The sequence below is a fragment of the Ambystoma mexicanum genome, chromosome 6q (assembly GCF_040938575.1).
Source record: "Ambystoma mexicanum isolate Mex_15411 chromosome 6q, UKY_AmexF1_1, whole genome shotgun sequence".
Lineage (NCBI taxonomy): Eukaryota > Metazoa > Chordata > Amphibia > Caudata > Ambystomatidae > Ambystoma > Ambystoma mexicanum.
The window spans coordinates 1,569,655,899-1,569,676,487 of record NC_090937.1 but is presented as its reverse complement, the minus strand read 5'-3'; the positions used below and the strand labels follow the sequence as shown (position 1 = coordinate 1,569,676,487).

Here is a 20,589-nt window from a genome sequence, read left to right as displayed (position 1 = left end):
GGTGGCAGGGTAGGGGGGAAGGACTGAGGAAGTCCTAGGGAAGTGATTATCCTCTCTGGGAGATTGCCCCCATGTAAGAGAGGCACCACTCTGTGGGAGAGCTTATAAACTTTAGAGGGTGGCTGCTCTCTTCTGGTGGCCCCCTGAACCTCAGGTGGTGTGGTGAGGGAGAACCCATGAAATGTAGGGTAGTGGGTGCACTCTGTGAGCGAGGCTGAGAACCTTTTACAAGTGGCGATTGTGATTGCGACTTTAGCCTGACTGAAAAACAGTATTGGCACAAAAGGCAACAGCATGTTGTCATCAGCAAGCCATCAACCAGTCCAGGTCTCTGATTCACTGCTCCAGCTATCCATTTTCCAACCGCACACACACCATGAAACAACCATGCTTCATTTCAGTGTCTGACATGTACCGAGTAACAAGTCATGACCACGATCCGATCTGGTGCGTTGCCTAAGGGTGAATGTCATTCCACGGCCTTCCGGAACGAATTGACTGTTCATTTCTAGAAACGTCAGTTCTTCAACACATGGCACTGAGTGACTTCTCCTAAAGACAATAGCTCCTGCCACACTAAAAACTCTCTCTGGCTGCACATTTGTGAGGCAGCAGGTTTGCGATTCATTCGCACCTTGCTTAAGTGCTGCTAGCCAGATAGGCCACTGCTGTACCAGTACTGTAGGGGGTTATCATCCCGTCTCACAGGTGAAGTGTCCCGTAGATAGCCATCACACCTCTGTGGAGATGATAGTCCGCTGTTTATATATGTTGATGACCAATCTGTATTCAAGATGCCCCAATCACTAAACCTCTAACAGGTGTCAATGATGTACTGCCCATTGATGCCGTCTTTAGTCAAAGACGTCTCTCTAATTGATGTTTCAAACATTGCAGCAAGGCATCCTTGCACATTTGCACAGTGTCACCTCTCTGTGATGGTTGCTTCAAATCTGCCTTATGCACATATGTAGATGAAAAACAGGGATTTGTACTTTGCAGCTTCGGTCCCTAAAGGAAGCCAGCAGGTACTCAATTGTACTTTTAAATCCAGCTGCTGCAAGGATGAAAGTAGGTCCTTCATGGGCTGTACGCCTCTCCTGGCAAGACACAGGCTTCTCCATGTTGGACGGGTCCAGCTCAATCACACCGGAGTGAGCAGCTGACTGAGGCATGCACTGGAATAACAACCCCATTTAGTAGGGTTGTTATTCCAGTGCAAAGTCATTGCCCACAGCAGGAATTAGACAGCAGCTGCCACTGTAAAGATTGCCTCGTATAGAGGTCTTCTGAGAGTAGTACAGTACTATGTAATGGCACCATGGGTGTAATTCTACGGGGGGACAAGGGCTTTTGCCCCCCACAACCATGCCATGCCCACCCCCCCAAACACTTTTAGCAAAGGTACTCTACTAGAGGGCACCAAACTGTTCCCATAGCCCGTCTCACATGTTCAGAGTAGAGCACCAATGGGTGGCCATTGAGGTCTTCAGGTTGTGTAGTGGCAAATTGTGGTGCACCTGTTGTTGTGTCCCCTTTTTCATGTCCATCATAGTTTAGTTGGGAACGCAGTCCCATTTCTGTTGTCATTTATGTTGACGTGGGCTGCGCGGGAAGAGGCGGGGTTACCGCCTCAGGCGCCAGTTTTCGCGCCGTTGATAAAAAAATTCAGAAGCATCAGAACCCGGCTCCCGCGTCTCATTGTTATATTGATGTGCATGCCTCATTGTTTAATTGATTACCTCCGACACGGGTCGGAACACAACACTTGTGATTGGCAAATTGCATTTTTGTCATGATAAGCCTCGCTGAAGTGCGGGATGCTGCTCAGGGCTACAGTGACCATTGCTTTCACAGGCTCCAATTACTGAGAACACATCTGATAACCAGTAGAAAGGCATGGACAAAGCAGAGGACATGCACAGCATTGCCAATTCTGTCCGCTGCCTGCTGCAACAAAGAGCACATGCAAATGTCGAGGCCTTAGTCACTGTGCCTTCACCTCCAACGCTTTCTCCCAGATGTCAGCTCCTCTGTGGCTTCTGCCCAGAAATCCATGCATGCGGAGCAGTGCCTGGTGCCGAACAGATACACCCACTGCCCCTTTGCATTACTCTGAGACCCCTCTTGGCTACTAGAGAAAGGAAATGCCACCTATTGTGCTGTGATGGCCATGTAGTCAATGTTCCAACCACTGGTCCATATGTCCATGTTGAAGTGGATTTTGTGAGGCGCGGACTGCTATAGTAACTCCCTCATTGTAGCGTAACCGCATCACACAATCCTGGTACCACCTTAGAGGAGTAAAAAACAGCATTCTGGAAACTCCCAGCTGTGATCAGCTTGTCTCATATGCTGCCGGCATCCGGGGTATTCCACAAAAGAGTAGAGCAAGAAGTATATTGATGACATTGATCCAGGCTGAAATCAAGCAATTGCTGAGATATTTTTGTCAGCGTTCAAAGAATTCCACAAACCTATCCTAATGCGGGGATCACTGCCATGCATCGCTGGAATACTAGACGTAGTGCTTGGTGTCCCATGAAAGGACACAGCTGCAGTTATTTCACAGGCATTTATGCAAACTGGTGGTGCTATACTGCTTGCCTGTTGGTACGAAGAGGGCTGTAGCTAAGATATTTTCCCTTCCTCCCATGTCTGTGCACGGTGCCGCAGGATATGGGACCCACATCAGCACTCCTCCTTCTGACACAATGTGCACATGGCTACATTCACTGTTGCTTATTCTCTCTGAAGTACTGCCACACTTTTTCTTTTGCGAGCTAACAACACACAAGCTGGACTCGTCTGGGTGTGGTGGTGGTGGTGGAGACCTGTAGTCTGTTTCTCAAAGCACGTGTACATGTGCAGATGGAACGCTTCTAGTAGTACCACCGGCATATCTGTGGTGTTCTTCTCCTCTTCCCCAAAATCACTGCAATATTTAATATTCCTGCCCGGGCTCTAATGGACCCTCCTCTATATCAGCATCCATACCGTCATCATAATTATTGACTGAATTATCAGTGGACTTGGGATGTTCAAACTCCTCCCTCTCTCTCTCTCTCTCTCTCTCTCTCTCTCTCTTTCTCCCTCTCTGTGGCTACCCCATGTGTTGTCCTTCCCTGATATTCCGTGGATAAGATGTGATCCCTCCCACTTCTGTCCCTGCGACAGTGGAAGAAACTGAAAGTGCAACCTCCTCGGTCAGTCTTTCTGGATATTCCTTGCCATGGTGCAATCTTATGCATGTACCTGTGCTTGTGATTTAGGGCGTGGAATGTGAGTGTAATTAAATATGACCACTTCTGGCATCCTCAGTAAGCACAGAAGGTGGAGCTGCAGATGTTGAGAGAGAACAAGTTGTGTATCTCCACCTGCCTCTGGGTCGTGTGGCACAGCCATGTTGTTCAACTGTGTTGTTCATTCACTTAATGGCATCTCCCTCCTCCCAAAGTCTCTAGTCCATTCTCCCTCAAAAATTAGACTCACACAGTCTGCCCTCAGGGATTCTGTGCACCACCGAACCCTTGTCTGAAGCTCAATCTGGACACAGTTTTTTTTGTTTGGATCCCAGTTAATTCAAGTCAAAGAATGCTTTGCGTCACCTCCTACTTACAATCATGACTGCTATTATCCCCCAACTCCTATAGATAAAAAATCAGGAGTCACATGCGTGTGTCTCTCACAGTCACCCAAGCTGCTCTCACTCTCAGTGATCATCTCACCCTAGACTCACCAGATTGCCCTTACATTGTTCACCCACTTTTCAAACCACTTTCTACGTCACACATCATAATCAAAACTCTCCCTAACTCCTCCTATCAGAGTTGCTAGTCAATTGCTACCTCTGCCTACACTTCCTCCTACTCAATTACACTATCTCCACCCCTCTTAATTAACCTGTCCCTCCTGTCACTATGAAAGTTGCCTAAGACTGAAAACAAACACCAACCGCGCGTGCCCTTTTATATCCTAGGAGGTTGAACTCAGTTGACTTCTTCAAATGATTGTCTGAAGTTTGATCTGGTCGAATGACCCACAACTTGGGTGATTAGAGGTTTTACGTTCTAAGTGTGCGCAGCCCTAATGTGTACAGTACGACATCGAATGAGTTTTCACATTAACTTTATAAATCATGAGACGCACTGTCCAACTCTCTAAGTGAAGGTCGGTCCCGCGCAATTAGTAACCATTATGTTACTTTCAATTTAAATGCCCAGTATTTTGTATGTGCCCAGTATGAGCACCAAAGTCTTGGCAGGATAGCTCAGGGGCAACGTGCTCGCTTTGGAAGCAAGATGACACGGAGCAATGCTGTTTGATCCCTGGGTCCGCGCTTTGAAACCTCTGGGTGTAAAGTGTGTTATAAATAACCTATCATATCATAGCTTCGGTTGGCAGATATTGTATATAAGTATGTTCTATGCAAAGTGCTTAGGAGTAAGCGCTATATAAATAGCACATCATTATCGATATTGTGCAGCGCTCACTACTGATGTTAGGCCTGTTTCAAAAAGTTCCAATGTTGTGGGTAACTGAGGGCCGGATGCAAAATAGTCTCTGGCCTTTGCTCAAGGGGGTGAGTCAGGTGTCTTCAGAGCCCAGGCCTCGTCCCATATTTAACAATGTATCTTATCTCCTTAGCTACTAGCTGCAAGACTGCACCTCCATGCCCTTGTTGTAGCTAGATTGGTTTGGGGGCCACAGTTCACGCAAGAGCTTTTTGAAGACCATGGCCCAGAGTAGGGGGCCGCTCCCCCTGTCTTCCTTCTGCAATTCAATTATTCCAGAGCTTCTGAACTCTGTCTCCAAGTTCAGGATGCATCAACCAAGGGGAGCTCTTAAATTGAAGACAGCTGTAACTGTTTAGTGCGCTGTAAGTTATTCCAGGCTCAGGACTTATGTCATTAGCATAAATAGGCGAACTATGTCCTCTGATATGACAGGGATGTGTGAGAAAATGTAGCGCTAAAGGGTTGTGTTCTCTCTTTGCGGTGTGTTGGATTACGGCATGTCAAAATTTCATTTCACTGGCAGCTGCTCACTGCTACCAAATCAAAACTGGATTTACTAAAAAATACATGCAATTTATCACTGGGAGACAGGCTAAAGTCCTACCACAAGGCTGCAATTCCTGGAATGTCCGCTCTTTTAGCAAGAGAGAACCGCAAGAGATCCTCGACACAAATGTTGGCTTCTAGTCTCCATTTCTTTTTCCTAGGGAGGGATTTGAGATGGTAGTCAGTCGGTCAGATAGCTCTGCGAGTAGAGTGCTTGCTTTGACATCCGTGCAGAGCCTGCTGACGCAGGTACGAATCCCGGCAAGGCCAAACTCCACCTTTCATCCTTCCAAGGTGGATAAATGAGCACCACACGCTGTGGGTAATAATAAGCAGCGCTCTGATGCCTGATGGTTCATAGCGCTATATAAATGCTAAATTATTATTATTAGTGCTCCTGTAATCAGCAAGGACAGTGAATAAGAGACAAGGAAATTTGTTCAGCAGAGGAAGTGTGAAAATGCAGATATCTGTCATGGGTTTGCTACAAGGCATCTCCAGCACCGTGAAGGAACATGCATCATTTTCTGTATTGGTAGAGTGACCAGATTCTCAAGACGAAAAACCAGGAAGATCGACAACATAAAAGAAGGACTATCCCCCAACCTTGCTTTCCCCATCACACCGTCCTTCTACACCCCGCCCTGCCTCCATCCCACAGCATTTCCAGCACTGCTCCTGCTCCTACACCCCGCCCTGCCTCCATCCCAGAGCATTTCCAGCACTGCTCCTGCTCCTATAAATTGCGCGCTTTTTACTGTGGGTATAAGCTTAGTAATAATAAAAAGAGCTTTTGCTTTGATACACGTTACAATCCTTGCTGTTCTTCCATTTACCAACTGGTCTCTCACAATCAGTTAATGCCTGTGCCTGCTACCTGTAAGGTGGGGGGTTCAAGCCCAGCCTGCCACTGAAAAGTTCTGTGTGTAGTGCTGCCACCAATCATGGGTTGTGTTCATCATCGGTCTTCCCACATACCAGGATGTCTTCACTTACATTTGTGACTCCAGGGAAATCTTCTATCACTTTTCTGATTTTGTGCTGGAAGACTTCCGCCATGGATGAGATCCCAAAATTGAGTCTGCGGTATCTCTGTAGCAGATCTGATTATTCCCCGACCTTAAATTAGCTTGATGAAGACGATAGCTTCTGTGAGGTCTACAATCAGTTTGTCGATGGTCGGGGTGGTGTGTATCTCTCGTCCTATGGCTACATTGGGTCGATGCATATCGATGCAGATACGCACCGCTTGGGGCTGTTTTGGTTTTGCTGTGACTCCCCTGGGCGATAGCCACAGTGTTGGCCCAATCATTTTCTCGTTGATATGGAGGTCTTCCAATTTCTAGAGCTCGGCCTCCACAGCTTCCCTCATGTGAAAAGGCTCTCTTCGGTGTCGGGCGGCTCTTCGTGGGGTCAATGTGGAGCTTCACTGTGCCTCCTTTCAGGCATCTAATCCCCTGGAACAGTTTCTCGTGATTTTCCAACATGCAGTCGATTTCACATGTGTGTATTGCAAAAGTGAAGTGAATGAGCTTCAGTTTCTCTGCATCGGGCAGCTGAGTAGGGTTTTAATTCCTGCATCTACTACGTATACTCGTGTTCGGTAGCTTTCTTCAGCATTTGTAAGTCTTGGTTTGAAGGAGCCTCTTACTGGTAGCCGTTTCTTGCACCCATAGGCAAAAGGTTGCACTGACCTTCGTTGTAGAATTGGGCGTGGGTGAAGTTCCTCGTATTTGCTGGCTGGCATGACATTCACCGTCCTGTGTCTATCATAATTTTCACTGGTGTTTCATCTGTCATGATTAGACATGTGCAGTGTGATTTTGTGTTTCCTGTGCCTTTTCCTCGTAGTGGTTTTATTGCCGAGATCATGTGTACCCTTTCTTTTCTCAATCTCCGGTGTCAGTGTGTCTGGTCTGGGAATGAGTCTCTACTCGACTGATTGTCCTCCTCACTGTTGCTTTCATCATCTTCAGCCTTCACCACTCGTGCACATCCTCTCAGTTTCAGGTGTGTCAATGTTCATTGTCGGTATGTTCCGGTTTGTTGTTGGTGGGTCGGTATCCCTGGGTGTGTCTCTAGTGTGTGTAATTTCTCCCTTTCTTGGTGGTATCAACCATATGTTGTTCTGGAGGGATCCGGGAGATCAAGCACATTGCTGCAAAGGGGTTCAATTTCCTGCATTTATGAAACGTGGTCCCTAATGCCGGACATGGTTCTTCATTGTGTCGTTGTCCTCCGCACCACAGGCAGTTTCCTGTTCTCCCGGGTGTTGGTGTCGGTTTGTTTCTCCCTTGTCAGAGGGCATTGAGAGTGGTCATGCTGTTCCCTGGGTTTTCTGTGTCAAGCGGTAGTCGGCTGATCATTTGTTCCATCTCCAGTACATGTTCATCAGTCTTTTTTCGCTGACGTCCCATTGCGAGGATCTGTTCGAGAGGCAGGTTTGTCTCTGATAGTATTGTCTTGTGGAGTTTTTCTGACGACAAACCATGGATGTCCTGCTGCCGGACAGCAAATACTTTGTCTGGGAAATTGCACTCAATTGCCATCTCCCGGTAGCGGCCATGAAACCCGTCAATATTTTCGTTTGGGCTCTGGCGTGCTTGATTCATTTTGAACCTCTCAGTTGTCATTTGAATTTCATTGTGAGTACTAGTTTGGCTGTATAGTAATCGTCTTCAATGCCTCTGTTCGGCAGTGCTTTGCAGAGTCAGAGTGCCATCATGCCCAGGTTAAGCATCTACAGCGTCTGCTTTTCTTTTGGGTCCATGACCTTCTTCGATTTCATGCTTAGTTCAGATTTCTGGATCCAGAGTTCCTAGTGGAGCGCCACTCTAGTCCCAAATGGTTCGAAAGGCTGCATGAAAGTGACTTGAGTTGTGTCCAGCCATGTACTGGTACCAGGGCTTTGTTCCTGGCCTTGTGCTCTGGCTGGGGATGTTGCTGGGTCAGACGCCATGATTACACTCTTCTTAGCCTTGCTTTTTCCTCACCTGCTGTGCATGTGTTGGCTGGGCTGTACCTCCACAGTGGGGTGGAGCAGCATGCTGCTACAATCTAGTAGTGTACCCACATACTACCTGGACTCATTACTTGTTGTTAGTGCATAGTCTGTTGTGCATGGGTGATAACACCCTGCCTCTTGCGTTGTTATGATGGCTTTCTGCATCGAGAAGCTAGGGATGCTTGTTCGTGTGCTTTCGGCGAGTAGCTCTGTGTGTACTTTTCTGTTGCTGCTAGGTTCCGGGATGATAGAATTTGCTTTGTGTGATACACGTGCGGTCGCGCGTCATCTATGGCTGAAGCGCTGCCAATTTTGAATGTCCCTCCCTGTGATCTCCGTTCGCACACTTGCCGCATAATATCTGGATTACTGTTATGTCCTTTTCACTACTCACCAGTCACAGGGTGACCAGGATGGCAGGCACTTGGACGGCTGCAGTAGCTTGCGCTCCATCATGGCAAATGGGTGAGCATCACGAGTGCCATGAGTGCAAGTTAGCTGCATTGGCGGAGTCTGAGTGGCTCAGGTCTGTAGCGCTTTATTGTTCCATGCAGTGATCACACAGGCAGATCTTCACTATATGCCTCTTCACCAGTATGATAGACGGGGCCTCAGGGGGAGGCCTCGTCCCAGAGGAGCGAAGGAGCGAGGCGGACAAACCGTAAGGGGCTGAGCTGGAGGAAAGAACATCTGTGAGGCTTTCTTCGTTCCTTTCATTATTTCGGTCACATGGGCCATCACGCCCACATACCCTGGTCACCTGACCATCACAGCCAGCAAGCACATTTGATGTGATCTCACATCTGCATCTGGGCCCGCTGCCACAGCAAATCTGATGCAGCATGCTACCATCCATGCATCTATGCATTTCAGGAACCTCAGGCCCTGAGGACCTAATGTAAGTACAAAAATAAATTGACAAGCATGAATGGATTTTGAGCCTGGTACACTGGCCTGTCTTAAGACCTGTGAGGAGCCCTGGAAGCAGCACGGTGCTGAGAGATAGACAGATATCTGTGATGTCTGAAATAGGGCGTGGGGCGTGGGGTGTCGGGTGTACTGCTGCTGAACCTCTTGTTAGTGTCCAATGCCATGATGTTAGCATGGTCTGGAGGTGGTGGCAGTTCCGCTGCAGCTCTTGTGCTACTTAACAACGCTGAACATGGCTGCTGAAGTGCCAGGAGTCCTTCTGGAAGGATCTATGTGATCACTGCGACCACACAAAATTGCGACGGCCGAAAATGCTGACTTTTTAATTTATTTTTTAATTAAACCCCTTTTACACCATATAGATATGCGGGGGGAGACCCCCACAAGCCCTCATATTATTATAATATCCCATACCACCCCCACATCTATATGTGATTTAAAGGGGGTGTTTAAAAAAAACGGGCTTTTCAGCTGTCACAATTGTGAGGGCGACATTTTGGGCCATTTCCTTCTGGAGGGGTCTATGTATTGCAACTGCAACTGAGGAGCAACGGCTGGGGAGGTGAGGAAGTTGCCTGCCAGTGTGGGCAATTCAGTCTCCCAATTTGTTCATGTATTATGTTACTGTCCCTGCTATGAGCGGTGTAATGAGGGGCTACACGTCAACAGACTCGCGGAAGGTGCTTGGCAGGCTGCAGCCTTGCCAGCGTTACTGAGGGTGATGGGCGAGGGGAACTGAATACCTGCATATTCCACACCTTTTTGGTAACTGAACAATAAAAATATCTAATATGATATTTAACGGCCGTCACGGGGGAAGGTATTCAACACCTTTCCTTGTGATGAGGCCCACAAAAATCAGACACACGAAAGACACACACATTAAAGAAATGATGGCTGTCAATGCTGTCAGGATGGAAGACCATGAACTGATTGTTTCAAAGATCAACCATGATCAGGCAAGCCTGTTACCTAGGCAACGGAAATTTGAATCTCAGAAATAGAATGTGTCTGTGAAAGTTGAAGATGTGGAGTACAGGTTGAGGTGCAAACACTTGTGCATGAGTGGTATTCCTGAATGAGGTCAACAACAAGAAGCTTGAGGGGTATACTCATGATCTCTTCAGTGATCTGCAGCAAAATGTGTATGTCCATAATTCAACTGGACATAAACCACTGCATCTTTTGCACCTATCAGCAGCAGACAATCAGATGTGGGTCCACTTTTACAAACTGAAAGAATCAATTTCAACAGCAACAGTGAATCAAAATGGAGTTTCCTCCATGTGAGCCCATATGAGAATGTATGATGGAGCACAGATCACCAGGCCTGGAGGTCTGGCATCTCAAACCTTCAGCAACACAGGATCACCTATATCTGTGGGATCCCCTTTAAACTGATTACCTGACACATGGGGAAGATCATCTCTACGTCATCAAAAGAGGTGGCAGACAGGGCGGTGTGAAGATAGACAGGAGGAGGATTGCCAACCGCACACCCTCTTAGCGAGAGATAGAGGATGATTGAGTGGCCCAAACCAGAATGATGTGAGGCAGAGGAGGTGGCGCACACTCTGACAAGAGAGGCATTCAAGGGAGGCTGACACGGAACTAACTAACATGATACGGGGATATGGTATGATGTATCTTTTATTTATATTGCGCCCACAGACAAGTGTTTCAGGGATGCACATTTGGCCCCCACTCTCTAGGTTACATTGATCTTTGTATTATTTCACAGCTCTGTCTATTGATCCCAAATATTGGCCTGGCCGAGTTATTGGGAAGTTGTTTCACAACGAAGAGGATGGAACATAGCTTAATTATTTACTTCTCACATGGCACACGCGTGTACTTGGCAACTCGAAAAAACAGGCAGCCTTTCACCCTTCTTAGGTCAATAGATTGAGCACCAGTTCATTGCATAATAAAAACAGCTGTTGTTACAGTGCTTAGAAATGTGTAGAATCACACATGGGGTGCTGTATAAAATCTGATATTATTATAGTTTGACGGCCCCTTGCAGAGTAAGGGGCCACATGTATGCCATTTAGATGGTGTGTATTTTGCTATTTGCTAAAGGCAGCTGAGGGGCTGCTGTGGTCATTCTCGGACCCTGGTCTGTAGTTGTATTTGTATTTGTATTTGTATTTAGTTTATTTATAAAGCGCAGCCAGGCCCTGGGGCATATGGGCGCGTAAGGTAGAGCTGGTTACAGGGTTAAACAGAGTTACGTTACAGTTACAGGAAGGATACAGTTACATGGGTATGCAATCAAAACAATACAGTATGCAATCAAAACAATACAGTCGGCCAGGTTCCAAAGTAGTTACAGGTAGGAGCTGGCATAATAAACAAGTGCATGCGCGGAAGTTAAACTGTCAGGAGTCCGTGTTATGGAGCCAACATTTCGTGCTATATTTGAACCGGTTGAATGACGGTTCTGCGCGTAGATGTGGGGGGATGGTGTTCCATAGTTTGGATGCTTGTACCGGGAAGCTAGCTCCACCCGAGTTGAGGAGTTTAAATCTCGGTATGGTCAAGGTGTTAGTTTGGGCTGCTCTAAGAGGTCTCAAGGCGGAGTGTGGTTAGTGAGGTATGCTGGAGCAAGGTTAGCCCTGACTTTGTGAGTGAGGGCAAGCGTTTTCAGGGATATTCTGTGCTTGACAGGGAGCCAGCGTAGGTTACGTCTGGTCTCAGATATGTGTGCTTTTTTGGGGATGTTCAAGGCAGCTCTGATAGCATTGTTTTGGACTACTTGTAGTTTATTAATATTTTTATGGCTGGTGCCCAAGTAAAGGGCGTTACAGTAGTCTATTTTGGAAAGGACTAGAGCTCTCGCTAGAGTGATACCGTTGGGTGCGGAGATGAATGGTCTGCATGCAGTGATAAGCTTGCAAGTGTAAGCAGCTGATGACACTACTGCGTTGGTTTGTTTAGAGAGGGATAAGGTAGCATCAATGTAAATACCAAGGGTTTTAGTGTTATTAGAGACTGAGATGAGATTGCCATCAATGGTAAATGCTTTGAATGAGGGATTGAGATTTTTAAGTTTGGCATGAGTGCCCAAGATAATCAGCTCGGTTTTATCGTCATTGAGACACAAGCCATGGTGTGCCATCCATGCTTGTATAACTGAGTAGATTTCATTGAGGGTCGTACTGTCTATTTCGTAGTCACCCGTGATAGGAAAGAGTATCTGGGTGTCGTCCGCGTAATTGGTAGGATATCGAAGAGGGGTTTCGTGAATATATTATAAAGTGTCGGGGACACGCATGAGCCTTGCGGGACACCACAAGGTACTGGGGCCGGCTCGGCGGAATCTGTGGGAGAGAAGACCCTCATGGTTCTGTTCGCCAGGAAGGAACTGATCCATGCCGTGGCTGCATCTGAAAAGTGGGCTGCAGATTTCAGGTGTTGGCAGAGTGTTTGATGATTAACCAAATCAAACGCTGCTGACAGGTCAAGCAATAAAAGGAGTGCAAGTTTGCCATGGTCTTTCAAGGTTTGGATCTGGGTGGTAAGGTCAATAAGTGCAGTTTCCGTACCGTGTCTTGGTCGGAAGCCTGATTGCCTGAGCCCTAAGAGGTTGTTGGCTTCTAGATAAGCCTGTATTTGTAGGTAGGCTGCTCTGTCCAGTATTTTTAATAGGAAAGGTACCGTCATTATTGGTCTGTAATTAGACGGGTTAGCTGGGTCAAGCGTAGGTTTTTTGAGGAGTGGAATGACCCAAGCGTCTTTAAGATTGTCAGGAACTATTCCAGATTTGAAAGAGGCATTGATGAGATTGGTAATGAATGGCGCAAGATCGTGTGCAGCTGCTTTAACAATCGGGGCAGGGCAGGCATCGCCTTGGCAGTTTGAAGGTTTCAGTTTCCTGATGATGTTTTCTACTTCCCACGTTGAAAGGGGTGAGAAGCTGAAAGGTTTACAAGTCGTTTGGAGGGTTGGAGATATGTTAGGCAGTTGTTTGTGGTTAGGGTCTGCAGATAGCACAGATTTTTTTGCGTTAATTTTGGATTGTAGACAAGCTATTTTATCTAATAAGGCTTTCTGGATGTTGCTACACCATAATGCGTCAGTAATACCTTTGTCAGTCGGGGCAATAGGGGATTCTAATTCTTTGAGTATTTCGAAGAGTTCTTTAGTATTGGATTCCGCTTGTGTAATCCTTTTGTTATAGGAGTCTTTTTTGGCTAGGAGTATGGCTTCTTTGTAGCTAGAGGATACTAGGGTTAGTTCAAATTTGTTCGGTGCTGTGGGATGTTTTTTCCAAAGTGCCTCAGCGGTTCTTTTGGCTTTACGTAGTTCTCTTAACTGAGGCGTGAACCATGTGTTAAGGTGACGCTGTGGTTTCGGTTTCCGCAGTTTTAGCGGGGCAATGGAATCCAGAACTTTAAGTATAGCCTGGTTGTAGGTGTCCACTAGAGCTGTAGGGTCTGCATCTGAATCAATGTTATTCAATATGGGGAGTAGTATAGGTAGGAGTTTGTCGGGAGTAATGTCTTTCTTATTTCTCGTGCGGATGGCAGGGGCGATGGTGGGCGCTGAGTGAGTAGTGTTAGCTTTGATAGCAAAGGTTAGTTTGTGGTGGTCTGACCAGATGCATGGGTCATTGGATAGGAGGTCAATAGAGCAGTTGATGTGTGAGAGCCAGTCTAGAGTTCTACCTTTAATATGGGTAGATTCGTGGATGATGTGCGTGTGACCCAAATCAGATAATGAATTGGCTAAGTCAAGGGCATTGGTGTCTTTAGGATCATTGAGACCGAGGTTAAAGTCCCCAAGTAGGATGGTTTGCGAGTTAGGTTTGGTGTTTATGGATATAAGTGAAGCAATGTCCTCTGTGAAAGAGGCGATGGGTCCTGGTGGTCGATAAATGAGGTGCACGGTGGCCGTGTGGTTGGGTGAGAGGGGTAGCTTAATTGACAAGGATTCGGCAGACGGGATTTGCGCATCTTGGATGATTTTGATGTCGAAGGTATTTCTGTATATGAAGGCAAGTCCGCCTCCCTTTGTTTGAGTGGTGTTTCTGTCAGATCTTATGATGGCATAATCATTAGGTATTGCGAGGGCAAGAGATGGGCCGGATGCGGCATTGATCCAGGTTTCAGTGACTGCGAGGACATCAAGGTTTTCATAGGTTATAAAGTCAGCAATGTCGAGAGCATGGGCAGGAAGAGACCTGGCATTCACTAGTGCTGCTTTGATGAGTTTGTCTTTTTTGAAGTTTTTTTCAAATGTTGGAGGTGGATTGTGGGCTAGATTGTTGGTGTCAAAGGGGGGAGGAGCATGATTATGGGCAAGATGCGAGTGTTTTATGGTACGGGCTCTTAGTCTGGAGTTCCTGCTTAAGATACTAGGGTGGTGAGAGTGCTGGGAGGTAGGTGGACAGGTTCGGATGTTCGGACTGGTATTTCTCTTCAGTGAGCTAGAATGGTACGAGCCTACTAGTTCTGGAGTTCAGTCTAGAATTTCTGATGGTGATAGTACAGGGTTGGTTGGGTGTTGGTTTGGAGGCAAAGTGTCGTATCCAGAGTGCTGGATCATCCAAGTATAGATTTGCGGGTGTCATGGTGCTAGGCCTCAGGGAGGAGGTGGTGAGTGCCATGCCTAATCTAGTGGGTGTGTAATGTTTAGAGTGTAGGTCAGGCTGGCTGGACCAATAACTACTGTAAGTGTACAGTAGGTGTATGAGCGCCATGCAGATCCATGTAGAGGCCATGCATGGATCTGGAGAATTCACTGGGGCTTGGGGGCTTGATAATGTCCTGGTGCACTGCTACATCTCGTGGTGAACTGGTACAATGAGTGTCAGGGTGGAGCCTGAGTCAATTCTCACAGAAAAGACAGACCATGTCTCTTCAACTTGGAAAACATGTTTTATCATAAGCACGCCAAAGTAACTAATTTGGTCCCCCATAAAATTGAGGCTTTGTAACAAAGGGACCCCCTAAGGAATAGTGTGATTTATTGGTAGAAATGATGGTATGCCGTAGAATGGGGGGGTGGAAACCAGTGGCTGTCCAGATGCAATTGACTATGACTCCCATGATACCTTAGCATTCATTATGATGGCTAGGGCTGGTGGTAGAAGCAGTCCAAAACATCAGGAGAGCCAAAGGTTGCAGACCCTTGTGGTAGATGACTTTCCCCTCAATGTGAGCAACTATTCATGGACTGATGGAGGTCAGGGCCAAACAAAATAGAGGGCTGATGAGGCTAATACGATTGGAGGGGGAGGAAGGTAGTTGACCTAAGAGTCATATGGGGCGGGAACAAGTCCCCTTCCTGGGTCTTGCCCGAGGCAGGGTTATAAAGTCTTACAATCTTCATAGCACGGTAAAGCATCTGGAACGGTGCTTTGGGTGTTTGCGGTATTGCCTCTAGTGGAAGGATCGCTTGAACCGTCCCATTTCCAGAACTGCCGGAGACTGAGAAGATCTTCTCGGTCTCTTCTGCTGGGTTTGTAGAAATGTTCTAAGCATAAGTTGCCAGTCTGTGCCTTGGCCAGATGCGCACATGTAAGGGGAAGCTTCATTTGCACAGGGACTGTAAGATCTTAACTCGCAAGTCTGACCATGCCTCGCTGACTGGAGAAAGCCAGGAAGTCTGTACGAGAACCAGAACGTCCATGCCGTTGTGGAAGATCCCCCACTTGAGAGTAGTCGGCATGACGTCATGTGCCTTATGATTCATCAAATCTATTACAACAGCACGTCCTTGAGCGCGGCTCCTCAATTGACGTTAAAACATGCATGCGACTTACCGTGCACGGACCAAGATGCACTTTCAGTAAGTAGGTGAGCATTGAGCAAGTTTTAGTGCAGGCAACAGGACACATTTTCATCATAACTCTGAAGGAAACAGCCAATGAAAAAGCCACGCACAGGTTTACGTGTGAAAGCTGGTAAAATGGTAAGTAAAAAGGCCTTTGGTTTTGAGCGAGTCAATAGCATGAATTGGAAAAATAACTAAAGGGGCCCAAATAATGTCTGATTGAAATGTTGGTCAACCCAAGTAAAGTCGCGTTATCCAACTACAGTCCTCGAGGTCCGGGTCCATGTCAGGTTTTTAGGATACCCCTAATTATTATTCAAGAGATACATTTACATACAATGATTCTAAATGTATTCACATTTTTTCTCATGAATATTAATGAGGGTTATCCTGAAAACCGGTCAGGATCCAGGCCCTCTAGGCCCATAGTTGGACAACGCTGAAACATCTGGCGTTATGCACAACTTTCACATTACAAGTCAGAACAATGCTCCCAAAATGTGAGCAGCCCATGTATAAATGTCCCCATATAGGAATGGGCTTGTCCACCCAAAAATTCAATCCTGGTTTCACAATAACAGGAAAATACGCAAATGGGCCCCACTGAAATCCACACACATTCAATGCAGATATCCTGCAAATAAGACTGGGCTTTGCTATGTTTAGGATTGGCAAGGCCTGCCTAACTTCCCATGTCGAGCCATTACGGTATGATTAATTTTTCCACTCTGGCCAATTTTGAAACAAGGAGTGATCAAGAAAGAGAGCAGACAAAATGGCCGACTTCGTACAACCACCATCCGCAGCTACTGTCATACTTGTGGTGCTGCTTCATTATTCGGCCCAACTGTGCGGTTTGCTCAATTTGTAGTACTGTTGACCCCCTAGAAAACCAGAAGCCTTGTGTGTAATGCTGCGCACAGGGAGGCGACGCAAGTTTTTTTAAACGTGGTACCCATTCAAGAAGCCCCTCGGAGAAGAAGCCTGGAATGCAGAGCTGTGCGGCAACAGTTCCAAGTGTGGCAAGGGGCAAAAGGAGAGAAAAGGCAAAAAGACATTTACAAACGATTGGCATATTCTGTTTCGGCATCGTGCAAAGTGCATACAACAAGCATCTGAGCATGCAATGGTGCACTGGACTCCCTAGAAGGCAAACAGTCTGGCCAGTCCTATTAACACTTATTACAGGGAACAACACTAATAGCCACCCCCCCCCGCCCCTTTTCAGGTGTATCACTGCTGGTTGGCTACATTGCTGAGAAGAACCTACACTTCTTAAACCTGCTGTGTAAAGTATCTGGACACCCGTATTAATGTGTACAATAAAACTGTGTCAGCATTATTCATGCACTTTTTAATTTTGTATTTGGATGCAATTTTCCATTGGGCCAATTCTATTTCTATTTCTGAGAGGTGTGTGTGTTGAGAATTCTTCAAAAAAACTAAATAAATCTCAATGTTTTCGCTGGATCCAGTGAATGCATTGTCGATGGAAACAGTGGTTTTAATGCTGTTTACATGTCTTTGCCCATATCTAGAGTGGGGTAGGGAGTTTTGGCTGCAGAAAATTTTGTCGAAGAAGAATTAATTGAATTTTGTACAATGTTTTTCCCCAAATATATGTGGCGGGGTAGGTTTCTGTGAATAATGAATGTATCGGTGTTGAGGGGGGAAGTGATGGGGTCTTCCCCCAACATGTATTTACGACCAGTGAAAAAAATTAATTTGATTAAAGCCTTTTGATCCGATCGAGGGCCGGATCCAAGCTGGGTTTTCAGGATCCGCCTCATTAATATTCATGAGATATGATATGATATGATATGATATGGCATTTGTAACACGCCTATACACAAGTGTTTCAAGGCGCGACGAGGCAGGGAGGGGGGAACAAGGGGAAGACAGACAACGATCCTATTAGGCCAGGTGTCATTCAGACCGCGCAAGTGCAGGGGTAGGGGGAAGGGAAAAGTGCAAGGGGAAGAAGAGGGGGGAAGTGCAGTACAAAGTAAGTAGAGTAAAAAATAAATAAATAGGGCCAGCTGGTGGCAAGTGCAAGGTAAGTGCAGACAAGTGCTGGGAAGGGAGGGCTGTAGGGATACAGAGACAGTCCCGCAGTGCAGGGCTTGCCAGGGAGGCAGTGCAAGTGGAGAGTGGCTGTGCCCAGGACCGAGGTCGGTGAGAGTGGACCAGTAGCAGATTCAGTGCAGTTTCAGTGAGGAATTTAGCAGGGGAGAGGGAGAGAGAAAACAGAAGCAAAGAGGAAGGTTTTGAGGTGCTTCCGGAACCGGAGATGGTTCTCCTCAAGTTTCAGGGAGGCAGGAAGGCTGTTCCAGAGGGAGGCCCATGCCACGGAGAGAGATCTACCCCCAGCTCGTTGCTTCGAGAAGCGGCTGACCCTGAGGGAGTTGGAGACGGATGAGCGAAGGGCTCGGGAAGGAAGATATTTAGGAAGAGAGAGTTGAAGGTATTTAGGCCCCAGGCCCCAGAAGGCCTTGTGGACAATGCAGAGGGTTTTGAACTTAATCCTCGCAGCCACTGGGAGCCAGTGTAGAGATTTCAGTCCTGGAGAGATACGGTCCCTGGGCTTGAGGCCAAGGACAAGTCTCGCAGTTCTGTTCTGGATGAGTTGCAGAGGGCGGAGAGTGGAGTCAGGCAGATTAAGATAGAGGCTGTTACAGTAGTCCAGCTTCGAGAGAACCAGGGCTCGGGAGACAGTGAGCTTCTGGGGGAAGGAGAGGAAGGGAAGAATACCTCTGAGGAGGTGCAGCTGGTAGTGTGACTTCTTAGAGACGTCAGATATATGAGGAGAGAAGGAGAGTGTGGAGTCGAAGATGACCCCGAGGTTTTTTGCCTTGCAGGTAGGAGCAGGAAGAGAGCCAAGAGAGGCTGGCCAGAGAGCTGCAGGGAAGGAGGGAGTGGGTGTGCCGATGAGTAGAATCTCAGTCTTACTGGCATTAAGGCAGAGGTCATTGGCGGCACACCATTCCTGTATAGCAGACAGATAGATGTGCATACAATGATTCTAAATGCATGCACATTTTTCCTCATTAATATTAATGAGGGATATCCTGAAAACCTGTCATGATTCCGGCCCTCGAGGCCCGGAGTTGGACAACCCTAGAGTGAAGAGTGTGTCTGATGGCTAAACGCTGAGTACCCAAGCTTGTAAGGCTAACAACAAATCTATTGAATGAGTTACATGAGGCCTCTTGAAGTAGCCAATGATAGTGATGGGAGATCCCTACCTGGCTATTTCATCTTGCAAAGGCTGTGACCCTTGACCTTGTGGATGACCTTTTGGATTAGAAAGGCAGAGTTAAAATACAACGGATACTTCCTGCTTCCTGCGTTAAATGGCTTTTAGAGTACAGCTCACTGGTTGAGGGTGTTTATTTGTCCTGACAGACCCCCAGGTGTGCCAAAGATTTAATATGAGTCGCTTGGTGCAGCATGAACGAGTATGTTTGCTGCCATGTTCTTGTCTCCTTCCGGATGGAAAGGTACAGGGACACGCGCCTTGTGTAGTGCTCAGCCCGGAAGCACGTAGCTATCATGCAAAGATGGACCGGATGTGTGTTCTCTCTTGTTCAGGTGATGTCAAAGTATCGCAGAAGCATCCTTCTCTGGAGGGCCCGGAAAAATTATTTTAGGGCTTGAATGTTAAGTGGATCGAGTTGTGTTCTATAGAATGTGGCGTTGATGGCTGCCAATCTACTGGGGGTAACCAAGAGCCATGAGTCACGGTGTAATGTGGACCGCTCCAGATAGGTGAATATCCTGACTCAATGAGGACTGGATCGATTAGCGAACTGTGCAGTTTGATCCTGCCAGTGTGACAGCAAACACACCTTGGCTTTCTCATAAAAACTCTTGGAAGTGAAACTATGCATGAACTTCACTGCCTTGTCATATGTATCATGATTTTATCCTCCATTTTGGCGTCGGGGGTGTTCAGGAAGAGGCTCTAGTTAGGGTTTGGTCTGAGCAATTAAGGGCTAGAGTGAGTAGACAGTCCCCAGGTTCTGCTCATGGAAGAACAACAAGAAAGGCACTGGCCTGATCAGCCACTGGCAAGGTGCATATGGCATAAGCCTCTTGAAGGACCACAGTTAACATCCACGGTGTTGCAATTATTATGAAGGAACATAATGTTGTTGTCCAGAGTAAGAAGGTTAAGCATTCATTTTGTAGGCTTGCTACCCATGGTCCTTTTCCCTGATGTATGTATTTTAGCCCCTGTGTCACAGTCAGCCTCGCACACTTGTGCCCAGCCTGTAAAGTGAATTGCTGACCATGACCTGAGTGAGAATGGAGGACTTCTGCTATGCTTGCAATATGGCTGTCACCCTAGATGTTCTTCTGATGACCATCTTAAGGGCAACATCTCACCTTTAAATAACCATATAGGCTATGTGTTGTGTACTCTGTCTTCTTTGGGCCAATCGGATCCTATGGCATGTCCACGAGCCCTCGCAACGACTCACGTGGGTAACCAGCTCACGCAGATCCTGCTTGACCTGCAGGGGCCCGAGAAAGGCACATACCTGCAGAGTTGTTTTCATTCCAAGAAACTCAACCTGGTGCAGAATTTGCTCGGGATGGTGACAGGGAGCTACATGATCTCTTTTGACAAGTGTTCATACATGAAGAACTCCATGGTTGTTCTCTTCAGAAGGAACATAAACATCTGCTTGGTACTCAGATCAAAGGGGCTTCACGGGCGGGCTCGTTTTCCTTTTCGGCCGAGGAGGCTATATTATTGGCTTGTGGACCAAAGTGAGTGCGATGTGGAATCCGTGTCATTTGTGGCAG

General features: G+C 46.9%; 1 protein-coding gene across 9 annotated transcripts in view; it reads right to left on the bottom strand.

The window, feature by feature from the left end:
* DYSF (dysferlin) overlaps positions 1–20,589 on the bottom strand; it is a 1,254,081-nt gene that overhangs the window by 357,422 nt on the left and 876,070 nt on the right. For 8 of the 9 annotated variants that reach the window (XM_069632290.1, XM_069632293.1, XM_069632296.1 and 5 more), the window contains one exon: positions 16,733–16,774. The exons of the other annotated variant lie outside the window; for it this stretch is intronic. In XM_069632290.1, coding sequence (XP_069488391.1) covers positions 16,733–16,774 — 42 coding nt within the window. The remainder of the gene's footprint in view (positions 1–16,732; positions 16,775–20,589) is intronic. 9 annotated transcript variants of the gene reach the window in all.